The 21,126-nt window shown below is 37.1% G+C and overlaps 2 protein-coding genes across 5 annotated transcripts; one reads left to right on the top strand and one right to left on the bottom strand.

Moving 5' to 3' along the window:
* Positions 1 to 174: 174 nt before the first annotated feature.
* On the bottom strand, positions 175 to 2,825 carry polr2h (RNA polymerase II, I and III subunit H). The gene is made up of 6 exons (XM_077607304.1): positions 2,621 to 2,825; positions 2,246 to 2,332; positions 1,688 to 1,771; positions 1,106 to 1,199; positions 918 to 1,001; positions 175 to 628 (listed from the first exon to the last, which is right to left on the bottom strand). The coding sequence occupies exons 2-6, from the start codon at positions 2,316 to 2,318 to the stop codon at positions 511 to 513; spliced, it is 453 nt and encodes a 150-aa protein (XP_077463430.1). The 5' UTR covers positions 2,319 to 2,332; positions 2,621 to 2,825; the 3' UTR covers positions 175 to 510.
* A 151-nt stretch (positions 2,826 to 2,976) lies between these two features.
* On the top strand, positions 2,977 to 19,127 carry armc9 (armadillo repeat containing 9). Of its 4 annotated transcripts, none has more exons than XM_077607300.1 (25): positions 2,977 to 3,523; positions 3,629 to 3,754; positions 3,901 to 4,071; positions 4,286 to 4,435; positions 4,528 to 4,620; positions 5,648 to 5,672; positions 6,094 to 6,251; positions 6,471 to 6,569; positions 6,952 to 6,987; positions 8,744 to 8,778; positions 8,872 to 8,980; positions 9,158 to 9,250; positions 9,598 to 9,688; positions 9,895 to 10,018; positions 10,147 to 10,286; positions 10,403 to 10,479; positions 10,684 to 10,758; positions 10,923 to 11,013; positions 11,363 to 11,415; positions 12,083 to 12,181; positions 12,301 to 12,416; positions 13,199 to 13,368; positions 13,603 to 13,699; positions 14,494 to 14,669; positions 15,890 to 19,127. In XM_077607300.1, exons 1-25 carry the CDS (start codon positions 3,458 to 3,460, stop codon positions 15,910 to 15,912), a joined length of 2,493 nt encoding a protein of 830 aa, XP_077463426.1. In that variant the 5' UTR covers positions 2,977 to 3,457; the 3' UTR covers positions 15,913 to 19,127. The 4 variants fall into 4 exon arrangements, with proteins under 4 accessions (XP_077463426.1, XP_077463425.1, XP_077463429.1 ...); XM_077607299.1 differs by having other exon boundaries at positions 8,869 to 8,980; XM_077607303.1 differs by lacking the exon at positions 6,952 to 6,987.
* Positions 19,128 to 21,126: the final 1,999 nt, after the last annotated feature.

Here is a 21,126-nt window from a genome sequence, read left to right as displayed (position 1 = left end):
TTACATGGCCTGTCCAACAAAAAATGTGAAACATTGTCTATTGTTGAGACTTTGACAGAACAGATCACATTTCATGTCCAAATCATGCAAAAAAAAAATCTAGGTAATTCTCAGAAATATTATCTTGCAAAGGAGTTTTGCAGCTGCAATTTATCAATAAGATAGACAACACAATTAAAAATGGCAGTTTTTATATCTCCAAAAGCAACGGCATAATTTTTGCAAGTAAAGGACTGTTACGTAATTCTGTAACCACAAAATAAATGTAGATATACAGTTTTAAAACAATTAAAGAGCCCTTTTGTATGTACGTTTAAAAAAAGCTATTTACAAAAAGGATAATGGAGAAGTTCCTAAGTGTGACAGTCTAATCACGAGTCGAGCAAAGTTTTAATTTTTTAATCTATAAATATAAAATAGAAACATTGCTTGTATTTAACCTCAATGCACTGGTTTTTGTATGGTTTTCACAGACTGTGACAGGGGAAATATTGATGAGAACAAGGAATTCTAGAAGGCCAGTTTCTTCATGAGGAGGTATACTCTGGAGTCCACCTCAAACCCATGAAGGTTATTTGCATCACCCTGCAACCTCATGAGTAGGCCACCATAAGAGACGTAAGCGGACCTGAAAATGAAAGATCAAGACAGTTTGTAGGAAGAAAAGTCATTTAAGAAAGCTATCTCTTTTTTGTCACAAATTCTAATAAAGGAAAGCAATTTCATAGTTTATTTTCGAAAGTATTGTATTAATAAGATTTTAGCAAGACAAAGTAAACAGCTAGATGCACAAGATAATCTTCCAGCATGCCATTTAAATGGAATGGAGTATCTTTGACATCTGTGATGGAACATTCCAATTTGAAATTGTTTTTAACTTAAAATACTAAATTTGTTCATTTTGAAGTCCCACTCACAGGCGTGTAGCAGCTTCTGTTGATGTCTCGTCACCCTCAATCTTGTAAACCTTGCCATACATTACATAGTCAAACTGGTCTGATCTGAGGAAAACAAATTAAATTCAAGTTTATGTGATATGCATAAAAATAAAATTTATTAAGAATAGGGAATGAATTTTTTTAAAGACGATTTAATTGGGACATACCGAGATGGTCTGTCATCTTGGGGATTGTACTCCCCATCATCTGGCGTTCCATCCTCATATAATGTGCTAGCAATTACCAGCCTGAACTTGTCACCTGAATGAGATGAACAATGTTTCAGTGAACTTGAATGTGTTTCTTTTATACCTTGTATCTTGACAGACTGAGTATAAATACAGCAAGTCCCCATAAAATGCATACTCCCTTTAGCAGTTGATCCATCACATGTTCACAATTCAACTGTATTTTCATAGTTAGAATTATTCAACTTTCTTCAGAGGTTAGTGATTATCGATTTCAAGCCTAAAATGATTTAGCAGTATGGTAGAATATTTACTTACAGAGTTCCTAGAGGAAGTGGATCAAAAAATTCTAGACCAAATGTATAAAAATAAAATAAACAATACGCAAGTTCAAAAATGATGACTTCAATACCTTTTAAGACTTTTAGAGGATCTGCGATAAACCTGACTTGTGAGCTGCTAAAAGGCGTACACATTTTTGGGGACACGTTATTTTAATAACAGACTAAATACAATAAAATCCCTTGTGGACCAAAGTAGTCGAAGGATTTGAGAACTTACCAAGATCTACTGGATAGATTTGAATATTTACATCCAAGATGAGATCCATCTTAAAAGATTCACTTTCACAATGCAGACGAGACACTGTGGCAAATAATAATACAAGTCAGCAAAATGGATTTACGATTAAAAATGTGCGATTATAAAATTGTGCCTGGCATCAGTTGTACACTTATGCGTCCACAGGGTGGCACTGTTGAATGAGTGAACAAACTTGGAAAGTATACGTACAGCACATTATTTTATCTGTTATAAATATTGATATTAGAGAAATATTCAAGCTATGTTAAGTGAGATTGTCTGAAATGCCATATGAGCGTTGCCCTGTGCAAAGCATACCGATCGGTACACTGAGCACTAAAATTTAATGTTTTTATATTTCTCGTGTGTTTAAACGTGGCCAGGCTTGGAAGGAATACTTGTTTATTATATCAAACTTTTTAAAATATAGTGCAACAAAATTATGTTGTTTGAAAGGCTAAATATATAGTCAAAATCATTCTCGGTGTTCGGTTAGGATAAATGTGTACAGCCCTTTTGAAAAATGACTTTACACACCTCTGTCAAACTTCTTTCCATCTGGATCGATGTCTTTTACATCGAAGATATCCTCAAAAAGAATTCCAGCCATTTGTTTCCCTGTTTCTGCATGAATAAATACAAGAAAATTGCACAGAAATAAATTATGATAGAATGTTGGGGGGAAATAATGACAACACATTAAGAGCAGTGGTCATGTCCCGACTTCTGGAACTAATTCTATGATAGTATCTTTTGATCATGAAATGACATGAAAGAAGGAGAAGTGTTTATTATCCAGTATTACAAGATCGCGTATGTGTATTTATTAAATCAATCTTAAACACCGATTGTCAAAAAATAGGGTTCGCTTCCTAGCTTTAGCGTGTGGTGCGACCATTACTCGAAACATACCTCGTTGGCGTTATTGTAGGAAGTACTTCTATATTATGCAGAGATGAGTTTTTCCTGCACTTGGTTTCGGGTTGAAGCAATTAGAGTAAGAAAAGTAATTATTTGGTTAAAACGGCATTCATTCAAAAGACCGTGTACAGGAAAACTAAACAACGTGCTCAACCTTTGACACACTATCTGCTTCCGGTGAATCCAACACTACACTTTTCTAATTTAAAATAAATATGGTATGGAGTTCAATATACATTTTTCTTCACATATATCAGTTTGTATCGAATATTAATTATATGTCCTTCTCATGGCTAAAGTGATAAAATAGAAAATAGAAAAGTTTCCCGATGTTAGATATTTTACGACATTTAATTCTACTTTCCAGCTCCAATCCTCTAGTTGCTATGTATTGAGCGTCTTTTTCGCGGACGGTTGCTAGCTAATGGATATCGCACAAATATGGACTATTTTGTTAACATGTGTATTGTTTTGTGACGTTTTTAGAGAAAAACGGTGCCTGATGAGATATATTTATACTGGTTAAGAATGGATCTCCAGTGCTGATCATTTCCTGTTGTAGCATATCGTCGAGCTATGCTTCAATCATCGTCGATCATGTTTTGCAGTCCTGAAAATTATCTAGATCTACTTAAATTTTACGCTACCACACACCGACAAACTTACTAAAACTGAACATACAGTCCGTATTAGATGAAGGTTTAACGATCATTTCTACAATCAAAACACTGGAATAAACCAATCGACACACGGGTAGGAAAACAGAAATATTACATTTCTGATTTTTATACACATTTAAAGAAATTGAGGGATATTCCCGTGAGTTCCATGGGGGAAGCTAAGATGGGGGACATTTTAGCCACTGAAGCCAATCTACTTGGAATGATCAGGGAGGTAAATCTACATCAGTCAGCTTGATTAAATAATGTAATGTTTACAACCTATCCAAAATGTCCTTTTTGTCACTTACTCCCTTCCTGTTTCTATTTCCCATCATAGTACCTTAAGGTTGAACAATTTGATAATACAGTTCACAGTTTTGACAAGGAGTGTAAGAGTAAAGGAAAGCTTGTGTCTAAGCCTCAAGGAAACGTTCTGAAAGATACCAAGACACACATCATCCAGGTAAAATGTAAAATTTATCCATTCCACAGCGACTTTTATATCAATTTGGATTGAGAGCAACGTGATAGATTGCCTAGCCAAGTTATGGTATCTTCCAGATGTTTTATTTATTTATTTGTGTTTTCTAATCCCATATCTGTGTGCAGAAAGACCTTTTCAATTCCTTCAATGATGGAGACTACAAAGTGTTCTTTGAGACGTGGACAGAGAATATTCTGTCTGATCTGCATTGCACAGATCCTGAGGTTCTAAGCCTGCAATTCTATCTTTACATTCATTTTACAATCTACCCACTGAGAAGCCATCCTGGAAGACAAGTATGATTTTTTTATGATTTGTATTCTATGATCTTTGTCCTAGCAGCACACGTGTCAATATCTGTTAAGATAAGTATCTGTCCAAGAGATACATTCATAAAACAAAAGAAAATGCAAAGCACTGTATGGTTTTCACTGCCCTGCAGTTGTTCTTTCAGATAGAATTTATTGTGAGATAGGCACATAATCTGACTCTATATATCTACACCACTAGGTGGAGTTTGCTGAGAGGATTTCTAATTTCAAGAAGTACCTCGAGTCAAATGGGAGAGCACTGAGTCAGACCACAGAGTTTCTGCCTTATTATGCTTTGCCCTATGTGTCCGACCCCACAAGCCATCCCTTCTTCAAGGACCTCTTTCAGGTTTGCAAACAAATTATTGTGAATTTGTATTTTATAACGTAATAGTTATTTGTCAGAGACACATACTTGATCGGCATAACTATCTTTTCTAGGATACATGGATACCAAAGTTAAAGAATAGACTTCAAGATTTTCTTTCCATGACAATGAAGCCTTCAAACTGCCCAAGGTTGCTGACATTATATGTATCCTTTAAAGAAAATTAAAATTAGAAAATCATTGGTCATTCCATGTTACACAAACCTTCTGTGGGTAATTTGTATGTATACTGAATTTACAGGGGATTAAGGCAGTGCAATTAAGGCAGCAGAAGGATCTTTCTTTTCATTTTCTGAACCGTTTATCCTAACAAAGGTCATGGGGGGTGCTGGAGCCTATTCCAACATACTTCGGGCACCAGGCAGGGGGCACCCTGAATTGGTGGCCAGCCAATCGCAGCGCATGAGGAGACGGACAGCAACCATTCGCATTCACATTCGTACGTAGGGCCAATTTAGAGTGTTTTTTGGAATGGTGGAGGATACCAGAGTACCATGAGAAAACCCACACAGAAGGCTGTTGATCGAGATTTTTTTTGTCCTTCAAAAAAATTCATGAAACTTGAGTCTCATCAGCTGGTGATCAGACTGGCTGAGTTAGAGTAATTGACCGACATCTAACTAGAAACCCAGTCACTGAACGAGTTTACAACTCAAAAGAAGAAGAAAAGGAATCAATCCATACAGTGTAACCTTAATCATCAAGATAATCTGATGTTCATGTTTTTTTATTGAAACAGCTAGATAAAATCTTGTATACACATTAAATAGACTACTACTCCTTGGCAAACCATTTGTCCTTCAAGAAATTCACAGGAACAGGCCCACTGTTAACTGCATGGAAACTTATGCATGACAGCTGTGTTTGTCCATACCAGGGTGTTGGTCAATGACAATTTCTTAAAAGAAATGAATCCCGCCCTACAAAACAAACTTTAGTAAATCACACATTGACACCAGTTTGCCGTCACACTATAAAATGAATTGTCGTAATCCTGTTCAAACTGTCTCAGTGAGATGAGTTGCATTTTCCAACAGGATGTTAGACGTACTCACGTCTCATATCTTCCTTATGCACAATTATGTCACAATGAAGGGAGAGGACACTATATTTAAAAGTTGAATGAATGTTCAGATGAGTGCTGACGTGAGTTCTTTAACAGTTGGTGTGCAGAAAGAGGGTGGAAGGAGTTCAAAAGGTAAATGTCCCACTGTTGTTGCTTTGGATATATTTGTTGATTAATTTAATGACCTCTTCTAGATAACAAAATGAAATATAATAATAAAAAAATACACTCTCACAAGTCATCCCTTAGAAAATAAACTGTCAAAAGACATCTCTGATGCAGTAGAACTTAAAGGTGTTGTTCGTATGTTATGAAGCCCGTTTTAAATTGAACTTTATGAAAAAGCAAAGCTAAGTCGAATAATGCTACACATTGATCAGAATCAGACAATATTTAACACAGGGTTACATTTAATTTTATATGAAGACATCAATTGATTAATTTTCTCTAGCACTTATGCCTTATAAAATGGAGTTATCGTTTCATAAAGTTTGCACATTGTTCAAATCCATTCTCCCCCCCCCCCCCCTTTTTGTTTATAAAATTTACACAGAAGCCATGCAACAACTCCAACTACAGCTGGCTGAGTCCGAACGGTGCTGCGCCAGCTACACGCGAAAGTTTGACAAGATGCAAGCAGATTATTACCAGCTCATTGGCATCACTGCCGAGTTGGTTGACTCTTTGGAAGCCACCATCAGTGGAAAAAATGTACGGTGGATTGCAAACTCACACCAAATTTCCCTCAGCAACAATACAAAATATTACAATGATGATAAGTTTATTGTTTCAAGTTGAAAGCACTCAATGAAACATGTATAGTACACAGTGGAGAAAAAAATCAACACAAATGCAGTTAATGGTTGTGCTTTCTCAAAATGTTAATGAAGTCCTCTTCACTCTTAATGTTCAAACCTGCTGATTTTACAGATCTCCCCCGAGTACCTGCAGAGTGTGTGTGCTCGCCTGTTCAGCAGGCAGATGAGGCAGAGCACACTGCAGGGGACTGACCTCACCAGGCCTGGCACTGTAAGTGTAAAAAACTCAGTACAACTGATATTTTTCACCTACCTGATAAGCCCCAAAAAAGTTGCTGTCTTTGCTGTTGGTATTATTTATATAAAAATGGAATTAGGGACAAATTAAATAATTAATCAATTCAAATAAAATGATTTACAGGTATGCACTCATTTAATTATTTATTAAAGATCACATTTATTGTGCAATAATGTTCCAAAACTAACATGAGAATCGTGAAGTGTTCAAATAAGAAGGTAGAATAGAAACTGTTCATTGCAGATGCAAACATGCTGTTAAACATGTAGAAGCATCAGATGAAAATGGACATTTTTAACCAAACAAATTTTCTCTGTGTTTGTGTTTTTGCGTGTGACATTTTTTTTCTCTGAAGGGTTATTACTCTATGAGTCCCTATGATGATGGCTATGTAAGTTTCTCATGCTTTGATCTTTATTTCACGTCACATATTGCGGAATTGCTTCCCCCTTACAGTCTTTCTCTCCGTTTGCTGTCTTCTCATCCTGTCCTCTTCCTCTGATCTACACCTCGTACTCCGCCTTTGCCACAATCCTCTCAAACTGCTTTTGTTCTCCTGTCTACCCTGTCATTTGTCTCTTATTTTTTCCTACATTCTGCTTGTTGAAACGGCCTCACTTGACATCTGACCCCTTTTGTCCAGCTTTCCTTTCAAGCTGCACCTCTTTATTAAAGTAACCAGTTACTTGATGCATTGCGAGGCCCACCAATTCCCATCACTGACATGCCTGTTGATGATGCAGTTTTTATTTTCCTTTTGTTTAAAGCACAAGACAAGATTTTGTGTATTCCAGCAGAAAGAATCTTGTTTAACGATATTAAAAAGCAAAATTTATTTTTACAGTGTGTTATAGTGATGAAGATATTGGCTTGTACACTAACGGTATTTCAACTTGTTAAATGAGGGCTTTATTTTGCCATATTTCTAGTGTAAGGCCCCGTATTAAAAACGTTGCTGGTAATGTGGCTCAAATGATTATGGAAACTTAAATTAATATAAATACAGCATTTGAGCCAAACACCTTTTCCTTCACAGAGATACTAACTATACACACTGCCTGTGTAACAACATTTAAACAATAATTGAACATAATGTACAGTTTGTCTAGTCTCTTTGCTTATGTTTTACATGCTGTAGAAAACCTGGAGCATAGCTGTCAGGGGAGTCAATTACATGAACAATAAATGTCTTTATAAGATAGTAAAGTTAGATGACAGAATTCTATTGCTTGTTTAAAACTTTTACAGTATTCAATTGTACCTGTGCAGATGCAATATTTATCATAAAGAGAGACCAATGAAAGGAGGGGTGGTTTGGCCAAGATGACTTTTTTATCCAAAATAAGTAGTCAGCAACTAAATATTTTGATAGCTGTCTGACTTACATTATCTTATGTTCTGTGTCAAATGTTTTCTACAATATATCTGATGAAATTTGATATTCAAATCCATTCCATCAATACAATGCTGATTAATGAGCAACTTCTACTACTTCACACATTTGGACAGGTAGCCAACTGGAGTGTCACACCTGTAGATTGTGTTTGTCTTGTAAGATAGAACTAATGATCTATACAGCACAGTATGGTGTTTCATTGTTATTTTAGCTGTTTGCTTCTAAGCTCCACTGAAGTTGAGATGTGTGATATACTGCACATTTAAGCTATTGTAAATCAAATCAGCTTTTGAAAAACAGTTCTCTTGGCAATGCCTACCACCTGCGACAGCTGTATTATGTTTTAGTCTATAGCCTTTAAAATTATGACATAACCTTATGCCTTTTTTTATTTACAAATTAAAGCAGTGGGTTTACTCAGGGCTGATGACCATCTGTGATCTATGTGATAATTACATTTACATTACAAATTTACATATTTTAATATTCAATTTAGGTCCTGTGGCTATTTTCTATTAACCCAAAAGTCCCATCCGATTTCTGCATGAGATATGTTCCCAAACTTAATCAAAAGTTTGGGACTTATGCATGTGAAGCATGCATGATATAACCATGTCCATGTACTATATTATTAATTAAATTAAGTCAGTAGCAAAAGTCCATACTGTACATTAAATTATGTTGATTGTGATTTGTTGAAAAATTGAGTTTGAAGTAAGAATGTGATCCAATGATTTTTTTTTTTTCACAGGCATCTTCAATACTTCGAGCATCCATTGCACCAAAGTAAGTCTTTGGCTCTTATATTCGAAGATGGTTCATTTGTACAACCTGATGAGGAAACCTAGCTTGGATGTCATTTCCAATAATTCCTAGCAGACCTATGGAAGTACCAGTGCTACCTTCTCTGGATTATGTGAAGCTAAAGAAGGACCTGGTTGAAGGATCGGACCGTCTCAAGTCTTTGTTGCTTCAGGCTCTGCGCTGGGTTTGTGTATTTCCCTCTCAAACTCATTTTATCTTATTTATTAACCTACCTAAACACCCAGTCATTTACATCCACCCTTCCACACATCCCCCCAGCCATCAAATGTATGCCACTTATAAAATGGAAAATCTGTGACACATTGTTTCTTGACTGAACCAAACTGTCATTAAATTTTAGAGACTTACACGCTCAATTCCTGGTGAACAGAGAGAGACTGTCCTTCAGGCTTATATAAGCAATGATCTACTGGAAAATTACAGCGTAAAAAAGGTAGAGCCATCTCTAGTCTGTTTTTGTTTTGTCACTTTGTAATGTAAATGTTGAAATAATTCTGTTTTCTTCAAATGAAAATACTTTGAAACACATTTTTTCTTGTGCTGTTTTCTGAAATTCAGGAAAACACATACATTAAATAATCAAAACATTTTACATGTAAACATATTCCAGAAATGCAAAGTATTGCAAAGTAAATTAGTACAAATCCACCAATCAATGTCATGTTCGATTTTTGTATTTATTTCTGCAATGGCTCCTAATCAATTCCCTTTTAGCATATTTTCTAAATGGATTTGATGTTTGATCATATGGAAAAAAAACACTGCTCATTCTGTCTCTAGAAAATTATGCTGCATTTGTTGACTTCAAAGAATGAAGTGGTGCGACAGTATATGGCTCGTCTCATCAATACATTTTCCTCTTTTGCAGACGGTAAGTGTCAACTACCTTCGGTATGGTTTTGATTGTGAGAGGACAATGAAAATAAAATTTAAAAACAAACGGTTAAAAAATGTGCTGCTCTTAAATATAAGAAAAGATTACATTCAAATAAAAGTTCAGTTTAATGTTACAAATGGTTATTAGTTTTGCTGAGTAGCAATGAGTACACATTATTATTGTACTTTTTATACTTTCAGGGCGATTTTATTTGTCCCAAAACCAATTGCTTCCAAAACTTCTGATGGATACACTCAGGAAGGAGGAGGAGGACTCCTTGACTAGAGAGAATGTGCTGGTGGCATTGCAGAAACTCAGCCTACTGTAATTGAAGATTTATAAACCCTTCTGTGTATAAAACAGTGCCCTAATCATTGATTTTACAGATATCAAGGCAAAAAAACAAAAATGAAAGACCTAATCTGTTATCCTGACCATGTTTGTTTTTTTAGGAGAAATCAGCAGACAGCCATGATAGAAGACGGTCTGATTGGTTGGCTGGTGAATGAATTGCATGACTCAGACTGTCTTAGCGATTACACCCTTGAGTATACCGCTTCTCTTCTCTTGAACTTGTGCCTACGAACAAAAGGTACACAAGATATAAATGGAAATATTGGAAAATAAAAGACACATTGCACTTCACAGTCGTGTTTATGTGCCTGTTTAAGATAATATACTAAACATAATTCATGGCACACTTTTTAGGAAAAAGGAAGTGTGCAGAAAATCCCAATCATGTGCTGAAGGTTCTAACTGACCTCCTCGGACATGAGAATCATGAGGTGATGCTTACGGCTTTTGAAATGTTGCGCTTTTGTGTCTATCTGGGTCTGTGAGGTTGTTTGCAAGTGTTTTTGAATGTTTTGAAAATGCCTTACTCTTTTTTAATTGCTGTGTGTTTTAATTTCAACATTCTTAGCATGGTCAAATGTGAATCTGAACCATTGACTGTATATCTGTCTTTTCTTTCCCCATGTATTGGCCAGATTCGTCCATATGTGAATGGAGCGCTGTATAGCATCCTGTGCGTCCCCTCTGTGAGACAGAAAGCAAAAGAGATGGTGAGATAGTGGGAATGTCTTCACTTGCTCATAGAATGCACTTCCCTTTTGAATATAACAACATAACTAGGAGCTCTTCCTTGTGTTCAAACATCTTTAAAGCATAAGATTGCTCAGATGAGATGTATTAACGAGTTGATTGTGTTTTGCTCAATTGTGTGAAGAGTATGGAGGAGATCCTTTGCTGTTACAACAAGGAAGAAAATGAAGATCTTCACAGACAAATTGGCTTCATCATTAAAAAGCTCAACTCAGGTCAGGGAATGTAACATATATTTCTTCAAATACCAATATTAAATCATTCATTCTTTCATTTTTCCATATCAATTATCTCCATCAGGGCCACAGGGGGTGCTGTAGACTATCCCAGCCAACTATGGGTAGCAGTTGGGGGACACCCTAAATTGGTTGCCATCCAATTAATTAACTTAATTTTTAATTAATTATTGATTCATGTTATTTTTATTATTATTGAAGAAATAATACATATGTAAATAATAATGGTATTTACTACACGCAAGCATGCCTATTGAGCTTTATAGTAATAGAACTATTTGTATTATTAATATAAAGTTTAACACGTGTTTTTTTTTTTTACATCTAGCGGAGCAAGAAGGACCAGAATCAGATGATGAAGAGGACGAGGATCACAATGACGTAAGTCTAAAGTTATACTCTGCACGTTGCTGCTTCACATCTCTTTATACATGATGAGTCAAAAATATCTAGGGTGCCCTCTTTGTCACGCACTGTATAGTCCAGTACAGTAAATGGTAATCACGACTCGGCACAAATATTGAGTGTCTTTCGGTCCTTTGTGTGTGTTTGTTGTCGGGTTTTTGTGGTGGAGTCGAGTATGATGAGAAGAAATGTGTCATGGTTTAAACTCCCTAAGCATGTGTCCTAGAGAGCCACTTATCCTGGGCTCACATTTGAAGATTTTCACACTCACACTAAGGACTGAGAATCAGACTTAAGTTTTAGCGTCTTAATAGAATTTTAGTATGCTTCTGTCAGCTTTGCTGTTTTGTGTCAATTCTTGACTACATACAATACCAGAATCAAGTTCATTTTTTGTTATTGGGCAAGAAGCCCAACAAAATTGCTGTGAAATGGTATTCTTTGAAGCTTTCAGTGTAAATTTTAATTAATGTTTTGCAAACTTGTTTTTAAGGAAACTATTTTTGTCAGAATATTTCATTAAATGTGGACAAGTCTTAAAATTATTAAAGTAAGATTTAGATTTAAGATTACATCATTGCTAAATGCAGAAGCCGATCAACAGCAATTAAGATTTATGTCTGTGGGTTTTGTGTCGTGACAGGAAGATTTAATAGAGTCGGATGGAGAAAAAGAGGAAGTCCTTCAACCACAGCCCAGAGAGCTGTCAGGAGAAAGTCTGCTGACTACAGAATACCTGGGTGTAAGGACAAAATAATTGCACAACATACGTGCTCGACGACTTGCACAATAATGGTTAATGATGATAAACCAATGATGGTTTAATTACATGCAAATTTCCCCTGTGCTCTGATTTTGCAGATTGTTACCAACCTACCCAGAGTGAAGAAGAAGTCGTCCCCACAGCATCAACCAAGCAGTGATGAGCCTCTACAGCGGCCGGTAACACCAAGCTCCCATCGTAACGCTAACACAATGTAAGTGAAATATAGAATATATTCTTGTTGCGTGTGTTTTATTTCTTACTAGTTCACCAGCATTATAAATTGATGCAGCCAAACACTACATCCAGGAGTGACTTTGTTTTGGATTCAATGTCTAATCTCAAAAGCCTGATATTCTGAGATAAGGAGCCTCAAAAAGCTCATTGTGGAAACTTTCACAATCAAGTACGGCTACAACAACATAGAACAAATAGGTTATTGTAACAATCTTTGTGTTATCTGTTTTACTATAACTTTTCAACCTTTGACAATCTATATAACTGGAGCAGTGGGTCAAATAAATAATAGGGTCAGAATATGATTTACCCTGCCAGACAGGGTTCTTTCAGGTGGAGTTAAGAAAAATGATAAAATGTCATGGATACTGAAGGAACTGTGAAAGGATGGTTTTTTTCCCTTTCTAATATAGGACAGTTGACTAGAGCAACATTTTCTAATACAATCTTTTTTACATATAAACCTTGAAAGAGTAGCAGCCCAGGTTCAAAGTATATAAAAACAATGGCCTATTAACCCAAATAAAAAAAAATAGATTTTTGTAACGTTTGCGTAAAATGGAAGAACTCCTTTATATCAAATTAGAAAAGAATTTCAGGCTGTCCTCAAATCAGGACAGTGGGTAAAAATGGGTTAATACAGTTGACCTTTTCATGCAGAGATGCATGTAACAGAAGGCAGTAGCATTAAATAAATGTCTGGGATAAACGGTTACAACATCTGTCCATAGTAAGTGTGTGTTTTTGTTTAATGTTTAGGAATTACCGACCAGGCAATCAGGGTGGTGTGGGTGCCATAGAAGGAGGAAACCATCATCATGGGTACAGGCGCAAGAAAGGAAATGCTCCTCCATCCAACGATTCTCGACCTCATACTGGTTCTGGCCATCGTCCACGCACATCTGACTCTCTTCGTCACAGAACCAGTGGTTAGAACTTGTCAATTATCACATGATTTATTCTGACAGTAGTCTTAGAATCAATTTCTTTTCTAAATGACAGTGTCCCAGCACACAAATCAATTAACATCATTGGAATGTTTCACATGGGAGAAATGTTTCCTGACTACTCTTATTCCCTTCAGCAAGTTTCATTTGTAATATCTTACCAAGGAGTTTAGATTGCATTTTACAGTCTTCACTAACAAAAGCATTAACACGCAGATACTCGCCAAGCCAAGGCTTCTGATCTGGATCAGTCCTATGAGGTACAAGCCAGAAAAGCTAACTCTCCAGAGACGCACAATAGAAATTTTGACAGGTAAAAATACAATAACGGACTCTCTATGAATCAAAAGGGTTTTTTAAATTGTTATATTTTATTTGTGTTGTCCATTTAGACAGTTACAGATACACCTTACCTTATTGGAAGCAGATAAACCTATTACTAACTGTTTGTTTTGTTTTTTCTGTAATTCGAGAGAAAATCAAGTTTCACAGAGAAAATTTATACAAGTATTTCAAAGAAAGGCCGCAGGCAAAATATGTAAAATATTTTTTTTTTTTTTAAATTGGTGAGGGAGATGTGCCAACCACTACACCAGGGTAGCATTTTCAAACATCATTATTTATTCTAAACACTTTTTTTTTTTTTTTAAACCTTTGATAATGATTACATTTTAACTGAAAACAGAAAAACATGTTTACTCTATGGATGACCATCAGTAATCAAGTCTTGTATGCATACCTGTCAACCTCTGCCGATAACTGCCCTTATAAATGATTATGATTCCCCTTACAAACCCCCCAAAAACCTTACAAACACCGTACGAGTCGTACGATGTTTGTAAGGTTTTTTGGGGGTTTGTAAGGGGAATCATAATCATTTATAAGGGCAGTTATCGGCAGAGGTTGACAGGTATGGGTATGAAAAAGCTGAGGTTTCAAACTTGATGTGTGCTGTCGCATGTCAAGCTCTAAGGTCTTGTAAAAGCAGAGCATTGTGCCCTCTATCCAATCATTTTATATACTTTGAATACAGTAGTGGACATACATAAGTTACTAATGAGCAAAGCCTTTACTTATTTCTTCCTTCCCATTTTTCTTGTTAATCAGCATAGATCGTGTCACTGCGTTTGCACACATGCCAAGGTGTGCATATACTCCTGAGCCTGGACCTCAACGGAACCAGACATGGAGTCTAGCACCCAAATTTTCCCAAGCTGAACCCCAGCATTGCAGCCGGCCATGCTCTGCAAGTTCCCCAGGTGGAGTGGGGCGACAGAGTGGAGGTAGGCATATTATCATGAAAATGTAAAATCATCATCATATGTATCCTAACCAAAGGCTGGTTATTGCTGTTCGTGTTCTACTGTACTCAAGTGAGAATAAGCGGATCAGAAAATGAATGGTTCCAACAATTAATTGAGTAAATGTTATGGCTGGTGAGTTAACATGCGTACATTTATTTGATAATGAATTACCTCTAAGCATAAAAGCAAATACTTTAGAGGCGAGAGAGCTAAACCTCTATAACAGGTGTAGTTGGGGATCCAGTTATCATTTAATCACTGTTTATACTAACAGATTGAATTGCAATCAAATCTCCTTGTGATGTGTTTAGAATGTGCGATGCAGTTGCATTTTAACATTGTATAAAAAGCTGAAATCAGGTAGTTTTTTTTTAATATCTAAAATATGAACCTTGTCTACAGGGTCTACAACTCTCGTGCTCTTAAATGCATGATATCAATTTTGTACTGAAGCACTTTCAGTGCATTTGATGAGCTAGTATCTCTGGTCCCAACCCCTATCTGTAATTTTAATCAGGCCTAATGCTAAGCGTATTTTTGCGGTCTGGCATTTGTTACACATCAATGAAGTCATACGGAAGTCACTTATAATTGAACCTCTGAGGCAAATAAGCAAACACACATGGCACAACAAACAGAGTAAGTGACATTTATTGTGCGCTTCCAGTGCTTTTATTTTTAACGTCCCTACTATCAGTCCTATTAGTTTAAATTGGATGCTGTTTCTGCTACGCGTCTGGTGTTACTTTCCATAATATTTGCAGCTTGTTTCCTGGGGTTTAAAAGCTTCTGGTCTCTGGTGCATATCTCCCTTTAGGCCCACATTTTCTACACAGTGAACGCATGCCACTCCCTCTGCAACTCCTATATAAAAGAATACCATGAAATGAGGTTGAAGATAACATAGTAGTATATTCCAGTAATATTGACTTGAAGTGTAACACTAAGTACATAGTGGGGTCTTTGTTGAAATATATAACCAAATAGTGGAACATCAAACACCTTTGAGATTGTACACATCAGAATCCGATCAGAGTTTCCACCTTTTAATTATAAACTGTCCCAAGAGTTTAAGGGCGGCCACATTCCTAAACTAATTCAAGGGTAAAAAAGGTCACCATCATTGTTTCACTTAATAATCAGTCAATTTGCCTTTTACCCTAAAACCTTCATCCCCTGCCTCCTATGTCCTCCTTCAGACTGCCAGTCAACACGGAGGTGAAGAGGAAGCTGTCACCACAGAGTAGATCTATCTCCCCCGGCACATCAAGCTTCCTGTAACATCATCCTTCCAGGTTTTGATCAGGGTCACAGTGACAGAGAGGGGGTCGAAAATCTGCAACAGGAGGTGGAGGGGTAGGAACAATGAAAAGGATTGTGGTCCTGCATTTTTCCTCTGCTACAGCGCAGACTTTTGCAACCCAATATATGGTCAGACAATAATCACATACCCCAGCCGTCCAGCCCGGTGCTCTTTGCTGCCTCGTTTGGCCCTCAATTCACCGTTCTGTCTGGCTTTTTTCTCTCAACAAGGTCACATTGCACACCTGAATATGTGGAACATCCTGACACCATGCACTGACAATTAGATTAGCACAATGTTTACTTGTAAAGGGTTTAAGAAATGACCAATAAATGATAAATAGTTAATTTAGTTTTCCTTTTTCAACCAAAAAGGATTAATAACTATAAAATGTTTTTTTTATGGATGTTTTTTTAATTGCCTTTAGGTGAGCTTCCTCATCCGCATAGGTTTGTTTAAAGAATGTATGTCTATGCTGTATGTGTTTGGCATTTAGAGCACGATAACCAGTCCCAATTTTTAAACAAATGCTGGTTATAGTGTGTCCTTAACTCACTTTTGGTCTCCTGATGGATGAGGTTTCCAATGATTTACATTGAGGATGCTTCCAGTGAGCAGCAGCACAATGTGAGGAAACAAGTCGCACATGACACATTGACGCACTTGCATGCAGGTGGCTAAGTAACCCTTAGCTCCAGCATGCTGATACCGTCCAGCTGTAATCGCAGCAAAGAGGAAGCCGCTGCTTTTTATCAAAACAAAAAATACATGAAGAGATCGAGTATAAAAAAAAAAATAGATGTCTTTTGACATTAACACAAAATGAAGGAAACGTTCCCCCATTACATTATGTCTGTACTACAGGATGAAGTGCAGACTGGTATGTGTCACACAAGTGCTGTTTAAGTATGAAAATGGCAGGCTGACATGGCTGAATGAAGAGAAGGCAATTGGCAACATCCACCGGAAAGCTCTCAGTCAGATAGGCTGGCTTTTCCTTCTTTCCATTTGCCATGCTTGTAAAAATAAAAAGACTCATTTGTTATTTTGCAACCATTTGTTGAGGAATTAGGAATTAGAATATTCTCATCTTGGGTCAAATGTATTCAAAAAAATGGAATTTGGAATATATTTAGTTTGAGTCAGCTTCAGTGGTTAGCACATCAGCCTCACAGTTCTGAGATAGAGGGTTCAATCCCAGGTTCAGACCTTCCTGTGTGGAGTTTGCATGTTCTACCCGGGCTTGCATGGGTTTTTTTACGGGTACTCTGGCTTCCTCCCCCACCCCTAAAATGTATGGCAGGCTTGTTGAACACTCTAAATTACCCTGAGGCATTTTGCATGAAGAATGCCGGAACAAAGTGCTTCCAGGCGTTCCTAGTTGCAGTTACTTTTGGTAATTATTACTATTTATGCACTTATAATCATAATGAGGCCACTCGATGGTGCAGTGGTTATTACGCCCGACTGTGCAGGCAGTCTGGGTTCGATTCCCACTTTTGTCGGTGTGACTGTGAGCATGTGTAGTTTTCTGTTTCATTGGCCCTGCGATTAGCTGGCAACCAATTCAAGGTCTCCCTCTGCCTGCTGCCCGTTGTTGGCTGGGATAGGCTCCAGCACCCCCACATGACTCATGTCATGGCCAGCCAAATAACAGCAGCGTGGAGATTCCTATGTGTTAAGATCAGTAGCATCCCACTCAGAGGTTTTTATCAGTAAGAGGCCATGTGCACTGCTGATAATGGGTGACGCCAGTCAAGAAGAGCATTCAGTCTCTGTCTAAGCCTCCCATTTCCTGTTGAAGATACAAGATCGAAGTGCCTCTGCCACCCCTACCAACATTGCTGTAGGACAAAAGGTGTTAAGATTTTCAGAACTTTTGGTGGTTTTGGGGAGTTTGGCACATAAAGAAAAGGTCAGTCAGTAGTGGTCGTAATATATATAGGTCAGTCAAAGGGTAAAAGAAAAGCTTATTTAGATATCACGTTTTACATGCAGTACTTTCTCGAATTATTTTGCAAAACTAAGCATTAACCTTTTTTGTGAATGCGAGTGTGTGTAAACTCCAGCGGCTTTTGTCGGAAACTCTAGTTATATTGCTTTGTTGACTTGTGAACAGGAAGAAGAATCAGAGTCACAGATGGTGGCTGCAGCAAATTACCCACAAGGCCAGCACACAGGATGGGATCTATTTGCATTTCTGTTCCAGGTTACACTCAAATCACTAGGGTGGTGAAACCTCAAGAAAATTTTATCAATCCTCAAATTGTTTCCTCGATAACATTTTTTATTGTTGCCCACAATTAATTCAGCCCAGGAAAATGTTTTACATTATGGAAATGCCCATTGAATCAGAATTTTTTTTTAATTAATATGTTGTAACATATTTGTAAACCAGATTACTGGAATTAACAACGCATGACGGTGACTGATTTTGTAGCCTTGACGTTTTGGAGATGAGACTGGTACCTTTGTTCCTGCTGCTTTGTCAGAGAACATCCTCACTTGATTGATGAATGGAAAATGTGGATGTTTAGGGGGCTGATATACCCTCAAGCATGTTCCCCTCCCATCAGCAGTGAATTCCTTCATGGTGAGCAGTCAGCCTTTGAGCATAAGACACCTGACAGACCCTAGTTAATCCTCTCAGGTGGTCTTAATGCAACAATAGGCTCAGGACACACTTCCTGTGGGCTAAAAGTCTGACATTTCCATTTCATATTAACAGCCTGTTTATCCCTCAGCAATGCTCACATTGACATTGTCTTTATTCTTACACAAACTGTAACAAAGTTGAAAAGAAAAGGTTGCTGGAAAAGAGGAGGAAGTCAGGAAATAAATAAGTCCTTCCACCTGTTTAAGATTTCACTACTTTTGTCTCTCTTACAAATATATTTGTCCACTCAAAGAGCCGTACTGTTTCGCCAAACAAGCAAGCTGCTCAACAATAATCAACACTTTTTTTTACAAAGTATTTGCTTTTTTTTTTACAATTTGTGTTTAGTTCCCAATTCATGTTAAGGCTTGCATGTTATATACCCTACTGTTTGGAAAGAGCAAATACCAAGAATAAATCGGCCTTGAAGATAAATCTTTTACTGTACTGCTCATAATAAAGTGTTCATGGTATCCCATGCATGCCTAGATTGGAACTAATCGCCAGTTAATCCCGAGCCTAAAACAGGTTCACCAGATAAAACTATGATAAAACAGTGACGTTGCAAAAAAATATTCTCCAAAATGTATCAGCGTGTAGCAGCTTTAGTTCCAGCAAACATTAGCTGGGATTCATGTGTAGGTTGACAAATTGGCCTTATTTCCTCCCCATCTTTTTTTAAATACAAATAACTTCCTACACCTGTCCCAAAGCAGGCTGATGGGCTGTATGGGCTATAAAAGCAGCACAAAGAGTGGGGAAGTGCTAAAATGCCTCATGGAGGTGAGAAGAGCTGCATTGTGTGCGTGCTGCAATGTAACCTCTTGATGAGCGGACTAGAGTTTGAACAAATGTGACTCGCCCGTCTGTGACAAACAAAGTTCTTCCACCGCTCTCCAGCTGCAGTAGAGGGGGGAAATTGCGAATGGGAAAAAACCACGTGGGCAGGCAACAGGATGCACATGGTACCGAAAAGGATAACTTGTTGGACGCAGGAAATGGAGAAGAGAGGAAGGGGCTGTTTGGATCACAGCTGCGTTCAGATTGAGAAAATTCCTGTTTTGAAGTAGAACCGAATTGTTGTTGTTTCCCAAGTTGAAAATACAGTGGAAGAGCACAGTCGCTCACCGTAATGTGCGTCATTGTTGTTCCTTTGTATTTTTATGTAAAGTGACATGCGGTATGCAAAAAATGGAAAATAGGCAGCAGTCCCTGTGTTATAGAATGGATGAACACAAATATTCATGTTGTTGATGTTCTGGTAAATGAGGGTTAGGGTCCCTGTGCACATATATTAGGAGTTTGGATTGTGAATATGACAGCGCTACCTTGAGATGGGACTTTACTTTATTGAAATATTACCAAAATTTACTTTAATGTGTAATCTGATAAGAGGAAAAATAGCACTAAATTTGGTATTGACATAACAATTAAAACAGTTGACTGGTATAGCTTTCCTTACGATATCTCAATTCCTTGCACAAAAGCACTATTATTAGTTACCTTTTACAGAAGATAAACAATATTTTCCTGTGAGTTCTGTTGTTTGTCTAAATGTGTTGCTGCACCAAAAATAATTAACTGGTAATTTGAAAGTTATAGCACTACAGTGTAGATACTCTATAACATTAGGGTGAATTTAACAGACTAAAAGTCTAAACCTAGTCTGCCTAGTGATCCATTTTGGCTCATGCCGACCATACAATAACCAGAAAGTCATTGTTCACTTCGGCAACTTGTTGTGTGATGTGTTCTTTAGGATATCGATATATGCTTGGAGTCAAATAGTTGTAGACATCCCGTATAATGAGCAGGAAGTGTGTGCTTAAATGCCGTCTGTGTAATGTGTGCCACAGGTTGAGTAAAGGTGTGCTGCTTTGTTTAATCAGTGTATCATTTTCCTTCATGTCTGTTAGTTACACACCAACAGAACATTGAGTGTGGACCTATAGTGCATGGAATAAGCCTTAGTAAAACAGTGATTAAACTGCCTGTAGTTTGATTTAAAAAAAATATAAGCAAAAAAAAAAAACTTTGGCAGTTTGTACAGTCACCGCTCATTAACAATAGGACCAATTGCTGACGTCATAGCACTTTGTCCATTTCATATTGTAAAATAAAAGAAGTTAAGCCAATTTTAATTGTATAAATACTAACTCCAATGACATTATTCTTCTGTTATATTTTTCAAATATTTCTGTAAAACAGCATAAGTCAGAAAATACAGATATTGTAGCGTTGAAAAGAAAAAAAGTGTATTGTATTTTAATATAATATGTATTTTTGTTGGGTTTAGTGTTAAAATGATGGCTGTAGCCTATAAATGCAAAAAAAGTTCACATAAAAGAACAAAAAAAGAAGTCACAATTTTTGTTCTTTAGCTTTCACATCAAAAAGTAATAGATGAGGGCGGGTTGTTGACTTGTGTGTGCGTGTGTGTGCATTGGTTGGGTGGGTATATGTGCCGTGACGTCCGT

The sequence above is a fragment of the Stigmatopora argus genome, chromosome 8 (assembly GCF_051989625.1).
Source record: "Stigmatopora argus isolate UIUO_Sarg chromosome 8, RoL_Sarg_1.0, whole genome shotgun sequence".
Classification (NCBI taxonomy): Eukaryota; Metazoa; Chordata; class Actinopteri; order Syngnathiformes; family Syngnathidae; genus Stigmatopora; species Stigmatopora argus.
The sequence above is the reverse complement of the archived record's forward strand: the minus strand, read 5'-3'. Positions and strand labels throughout refer to the sequence as shown.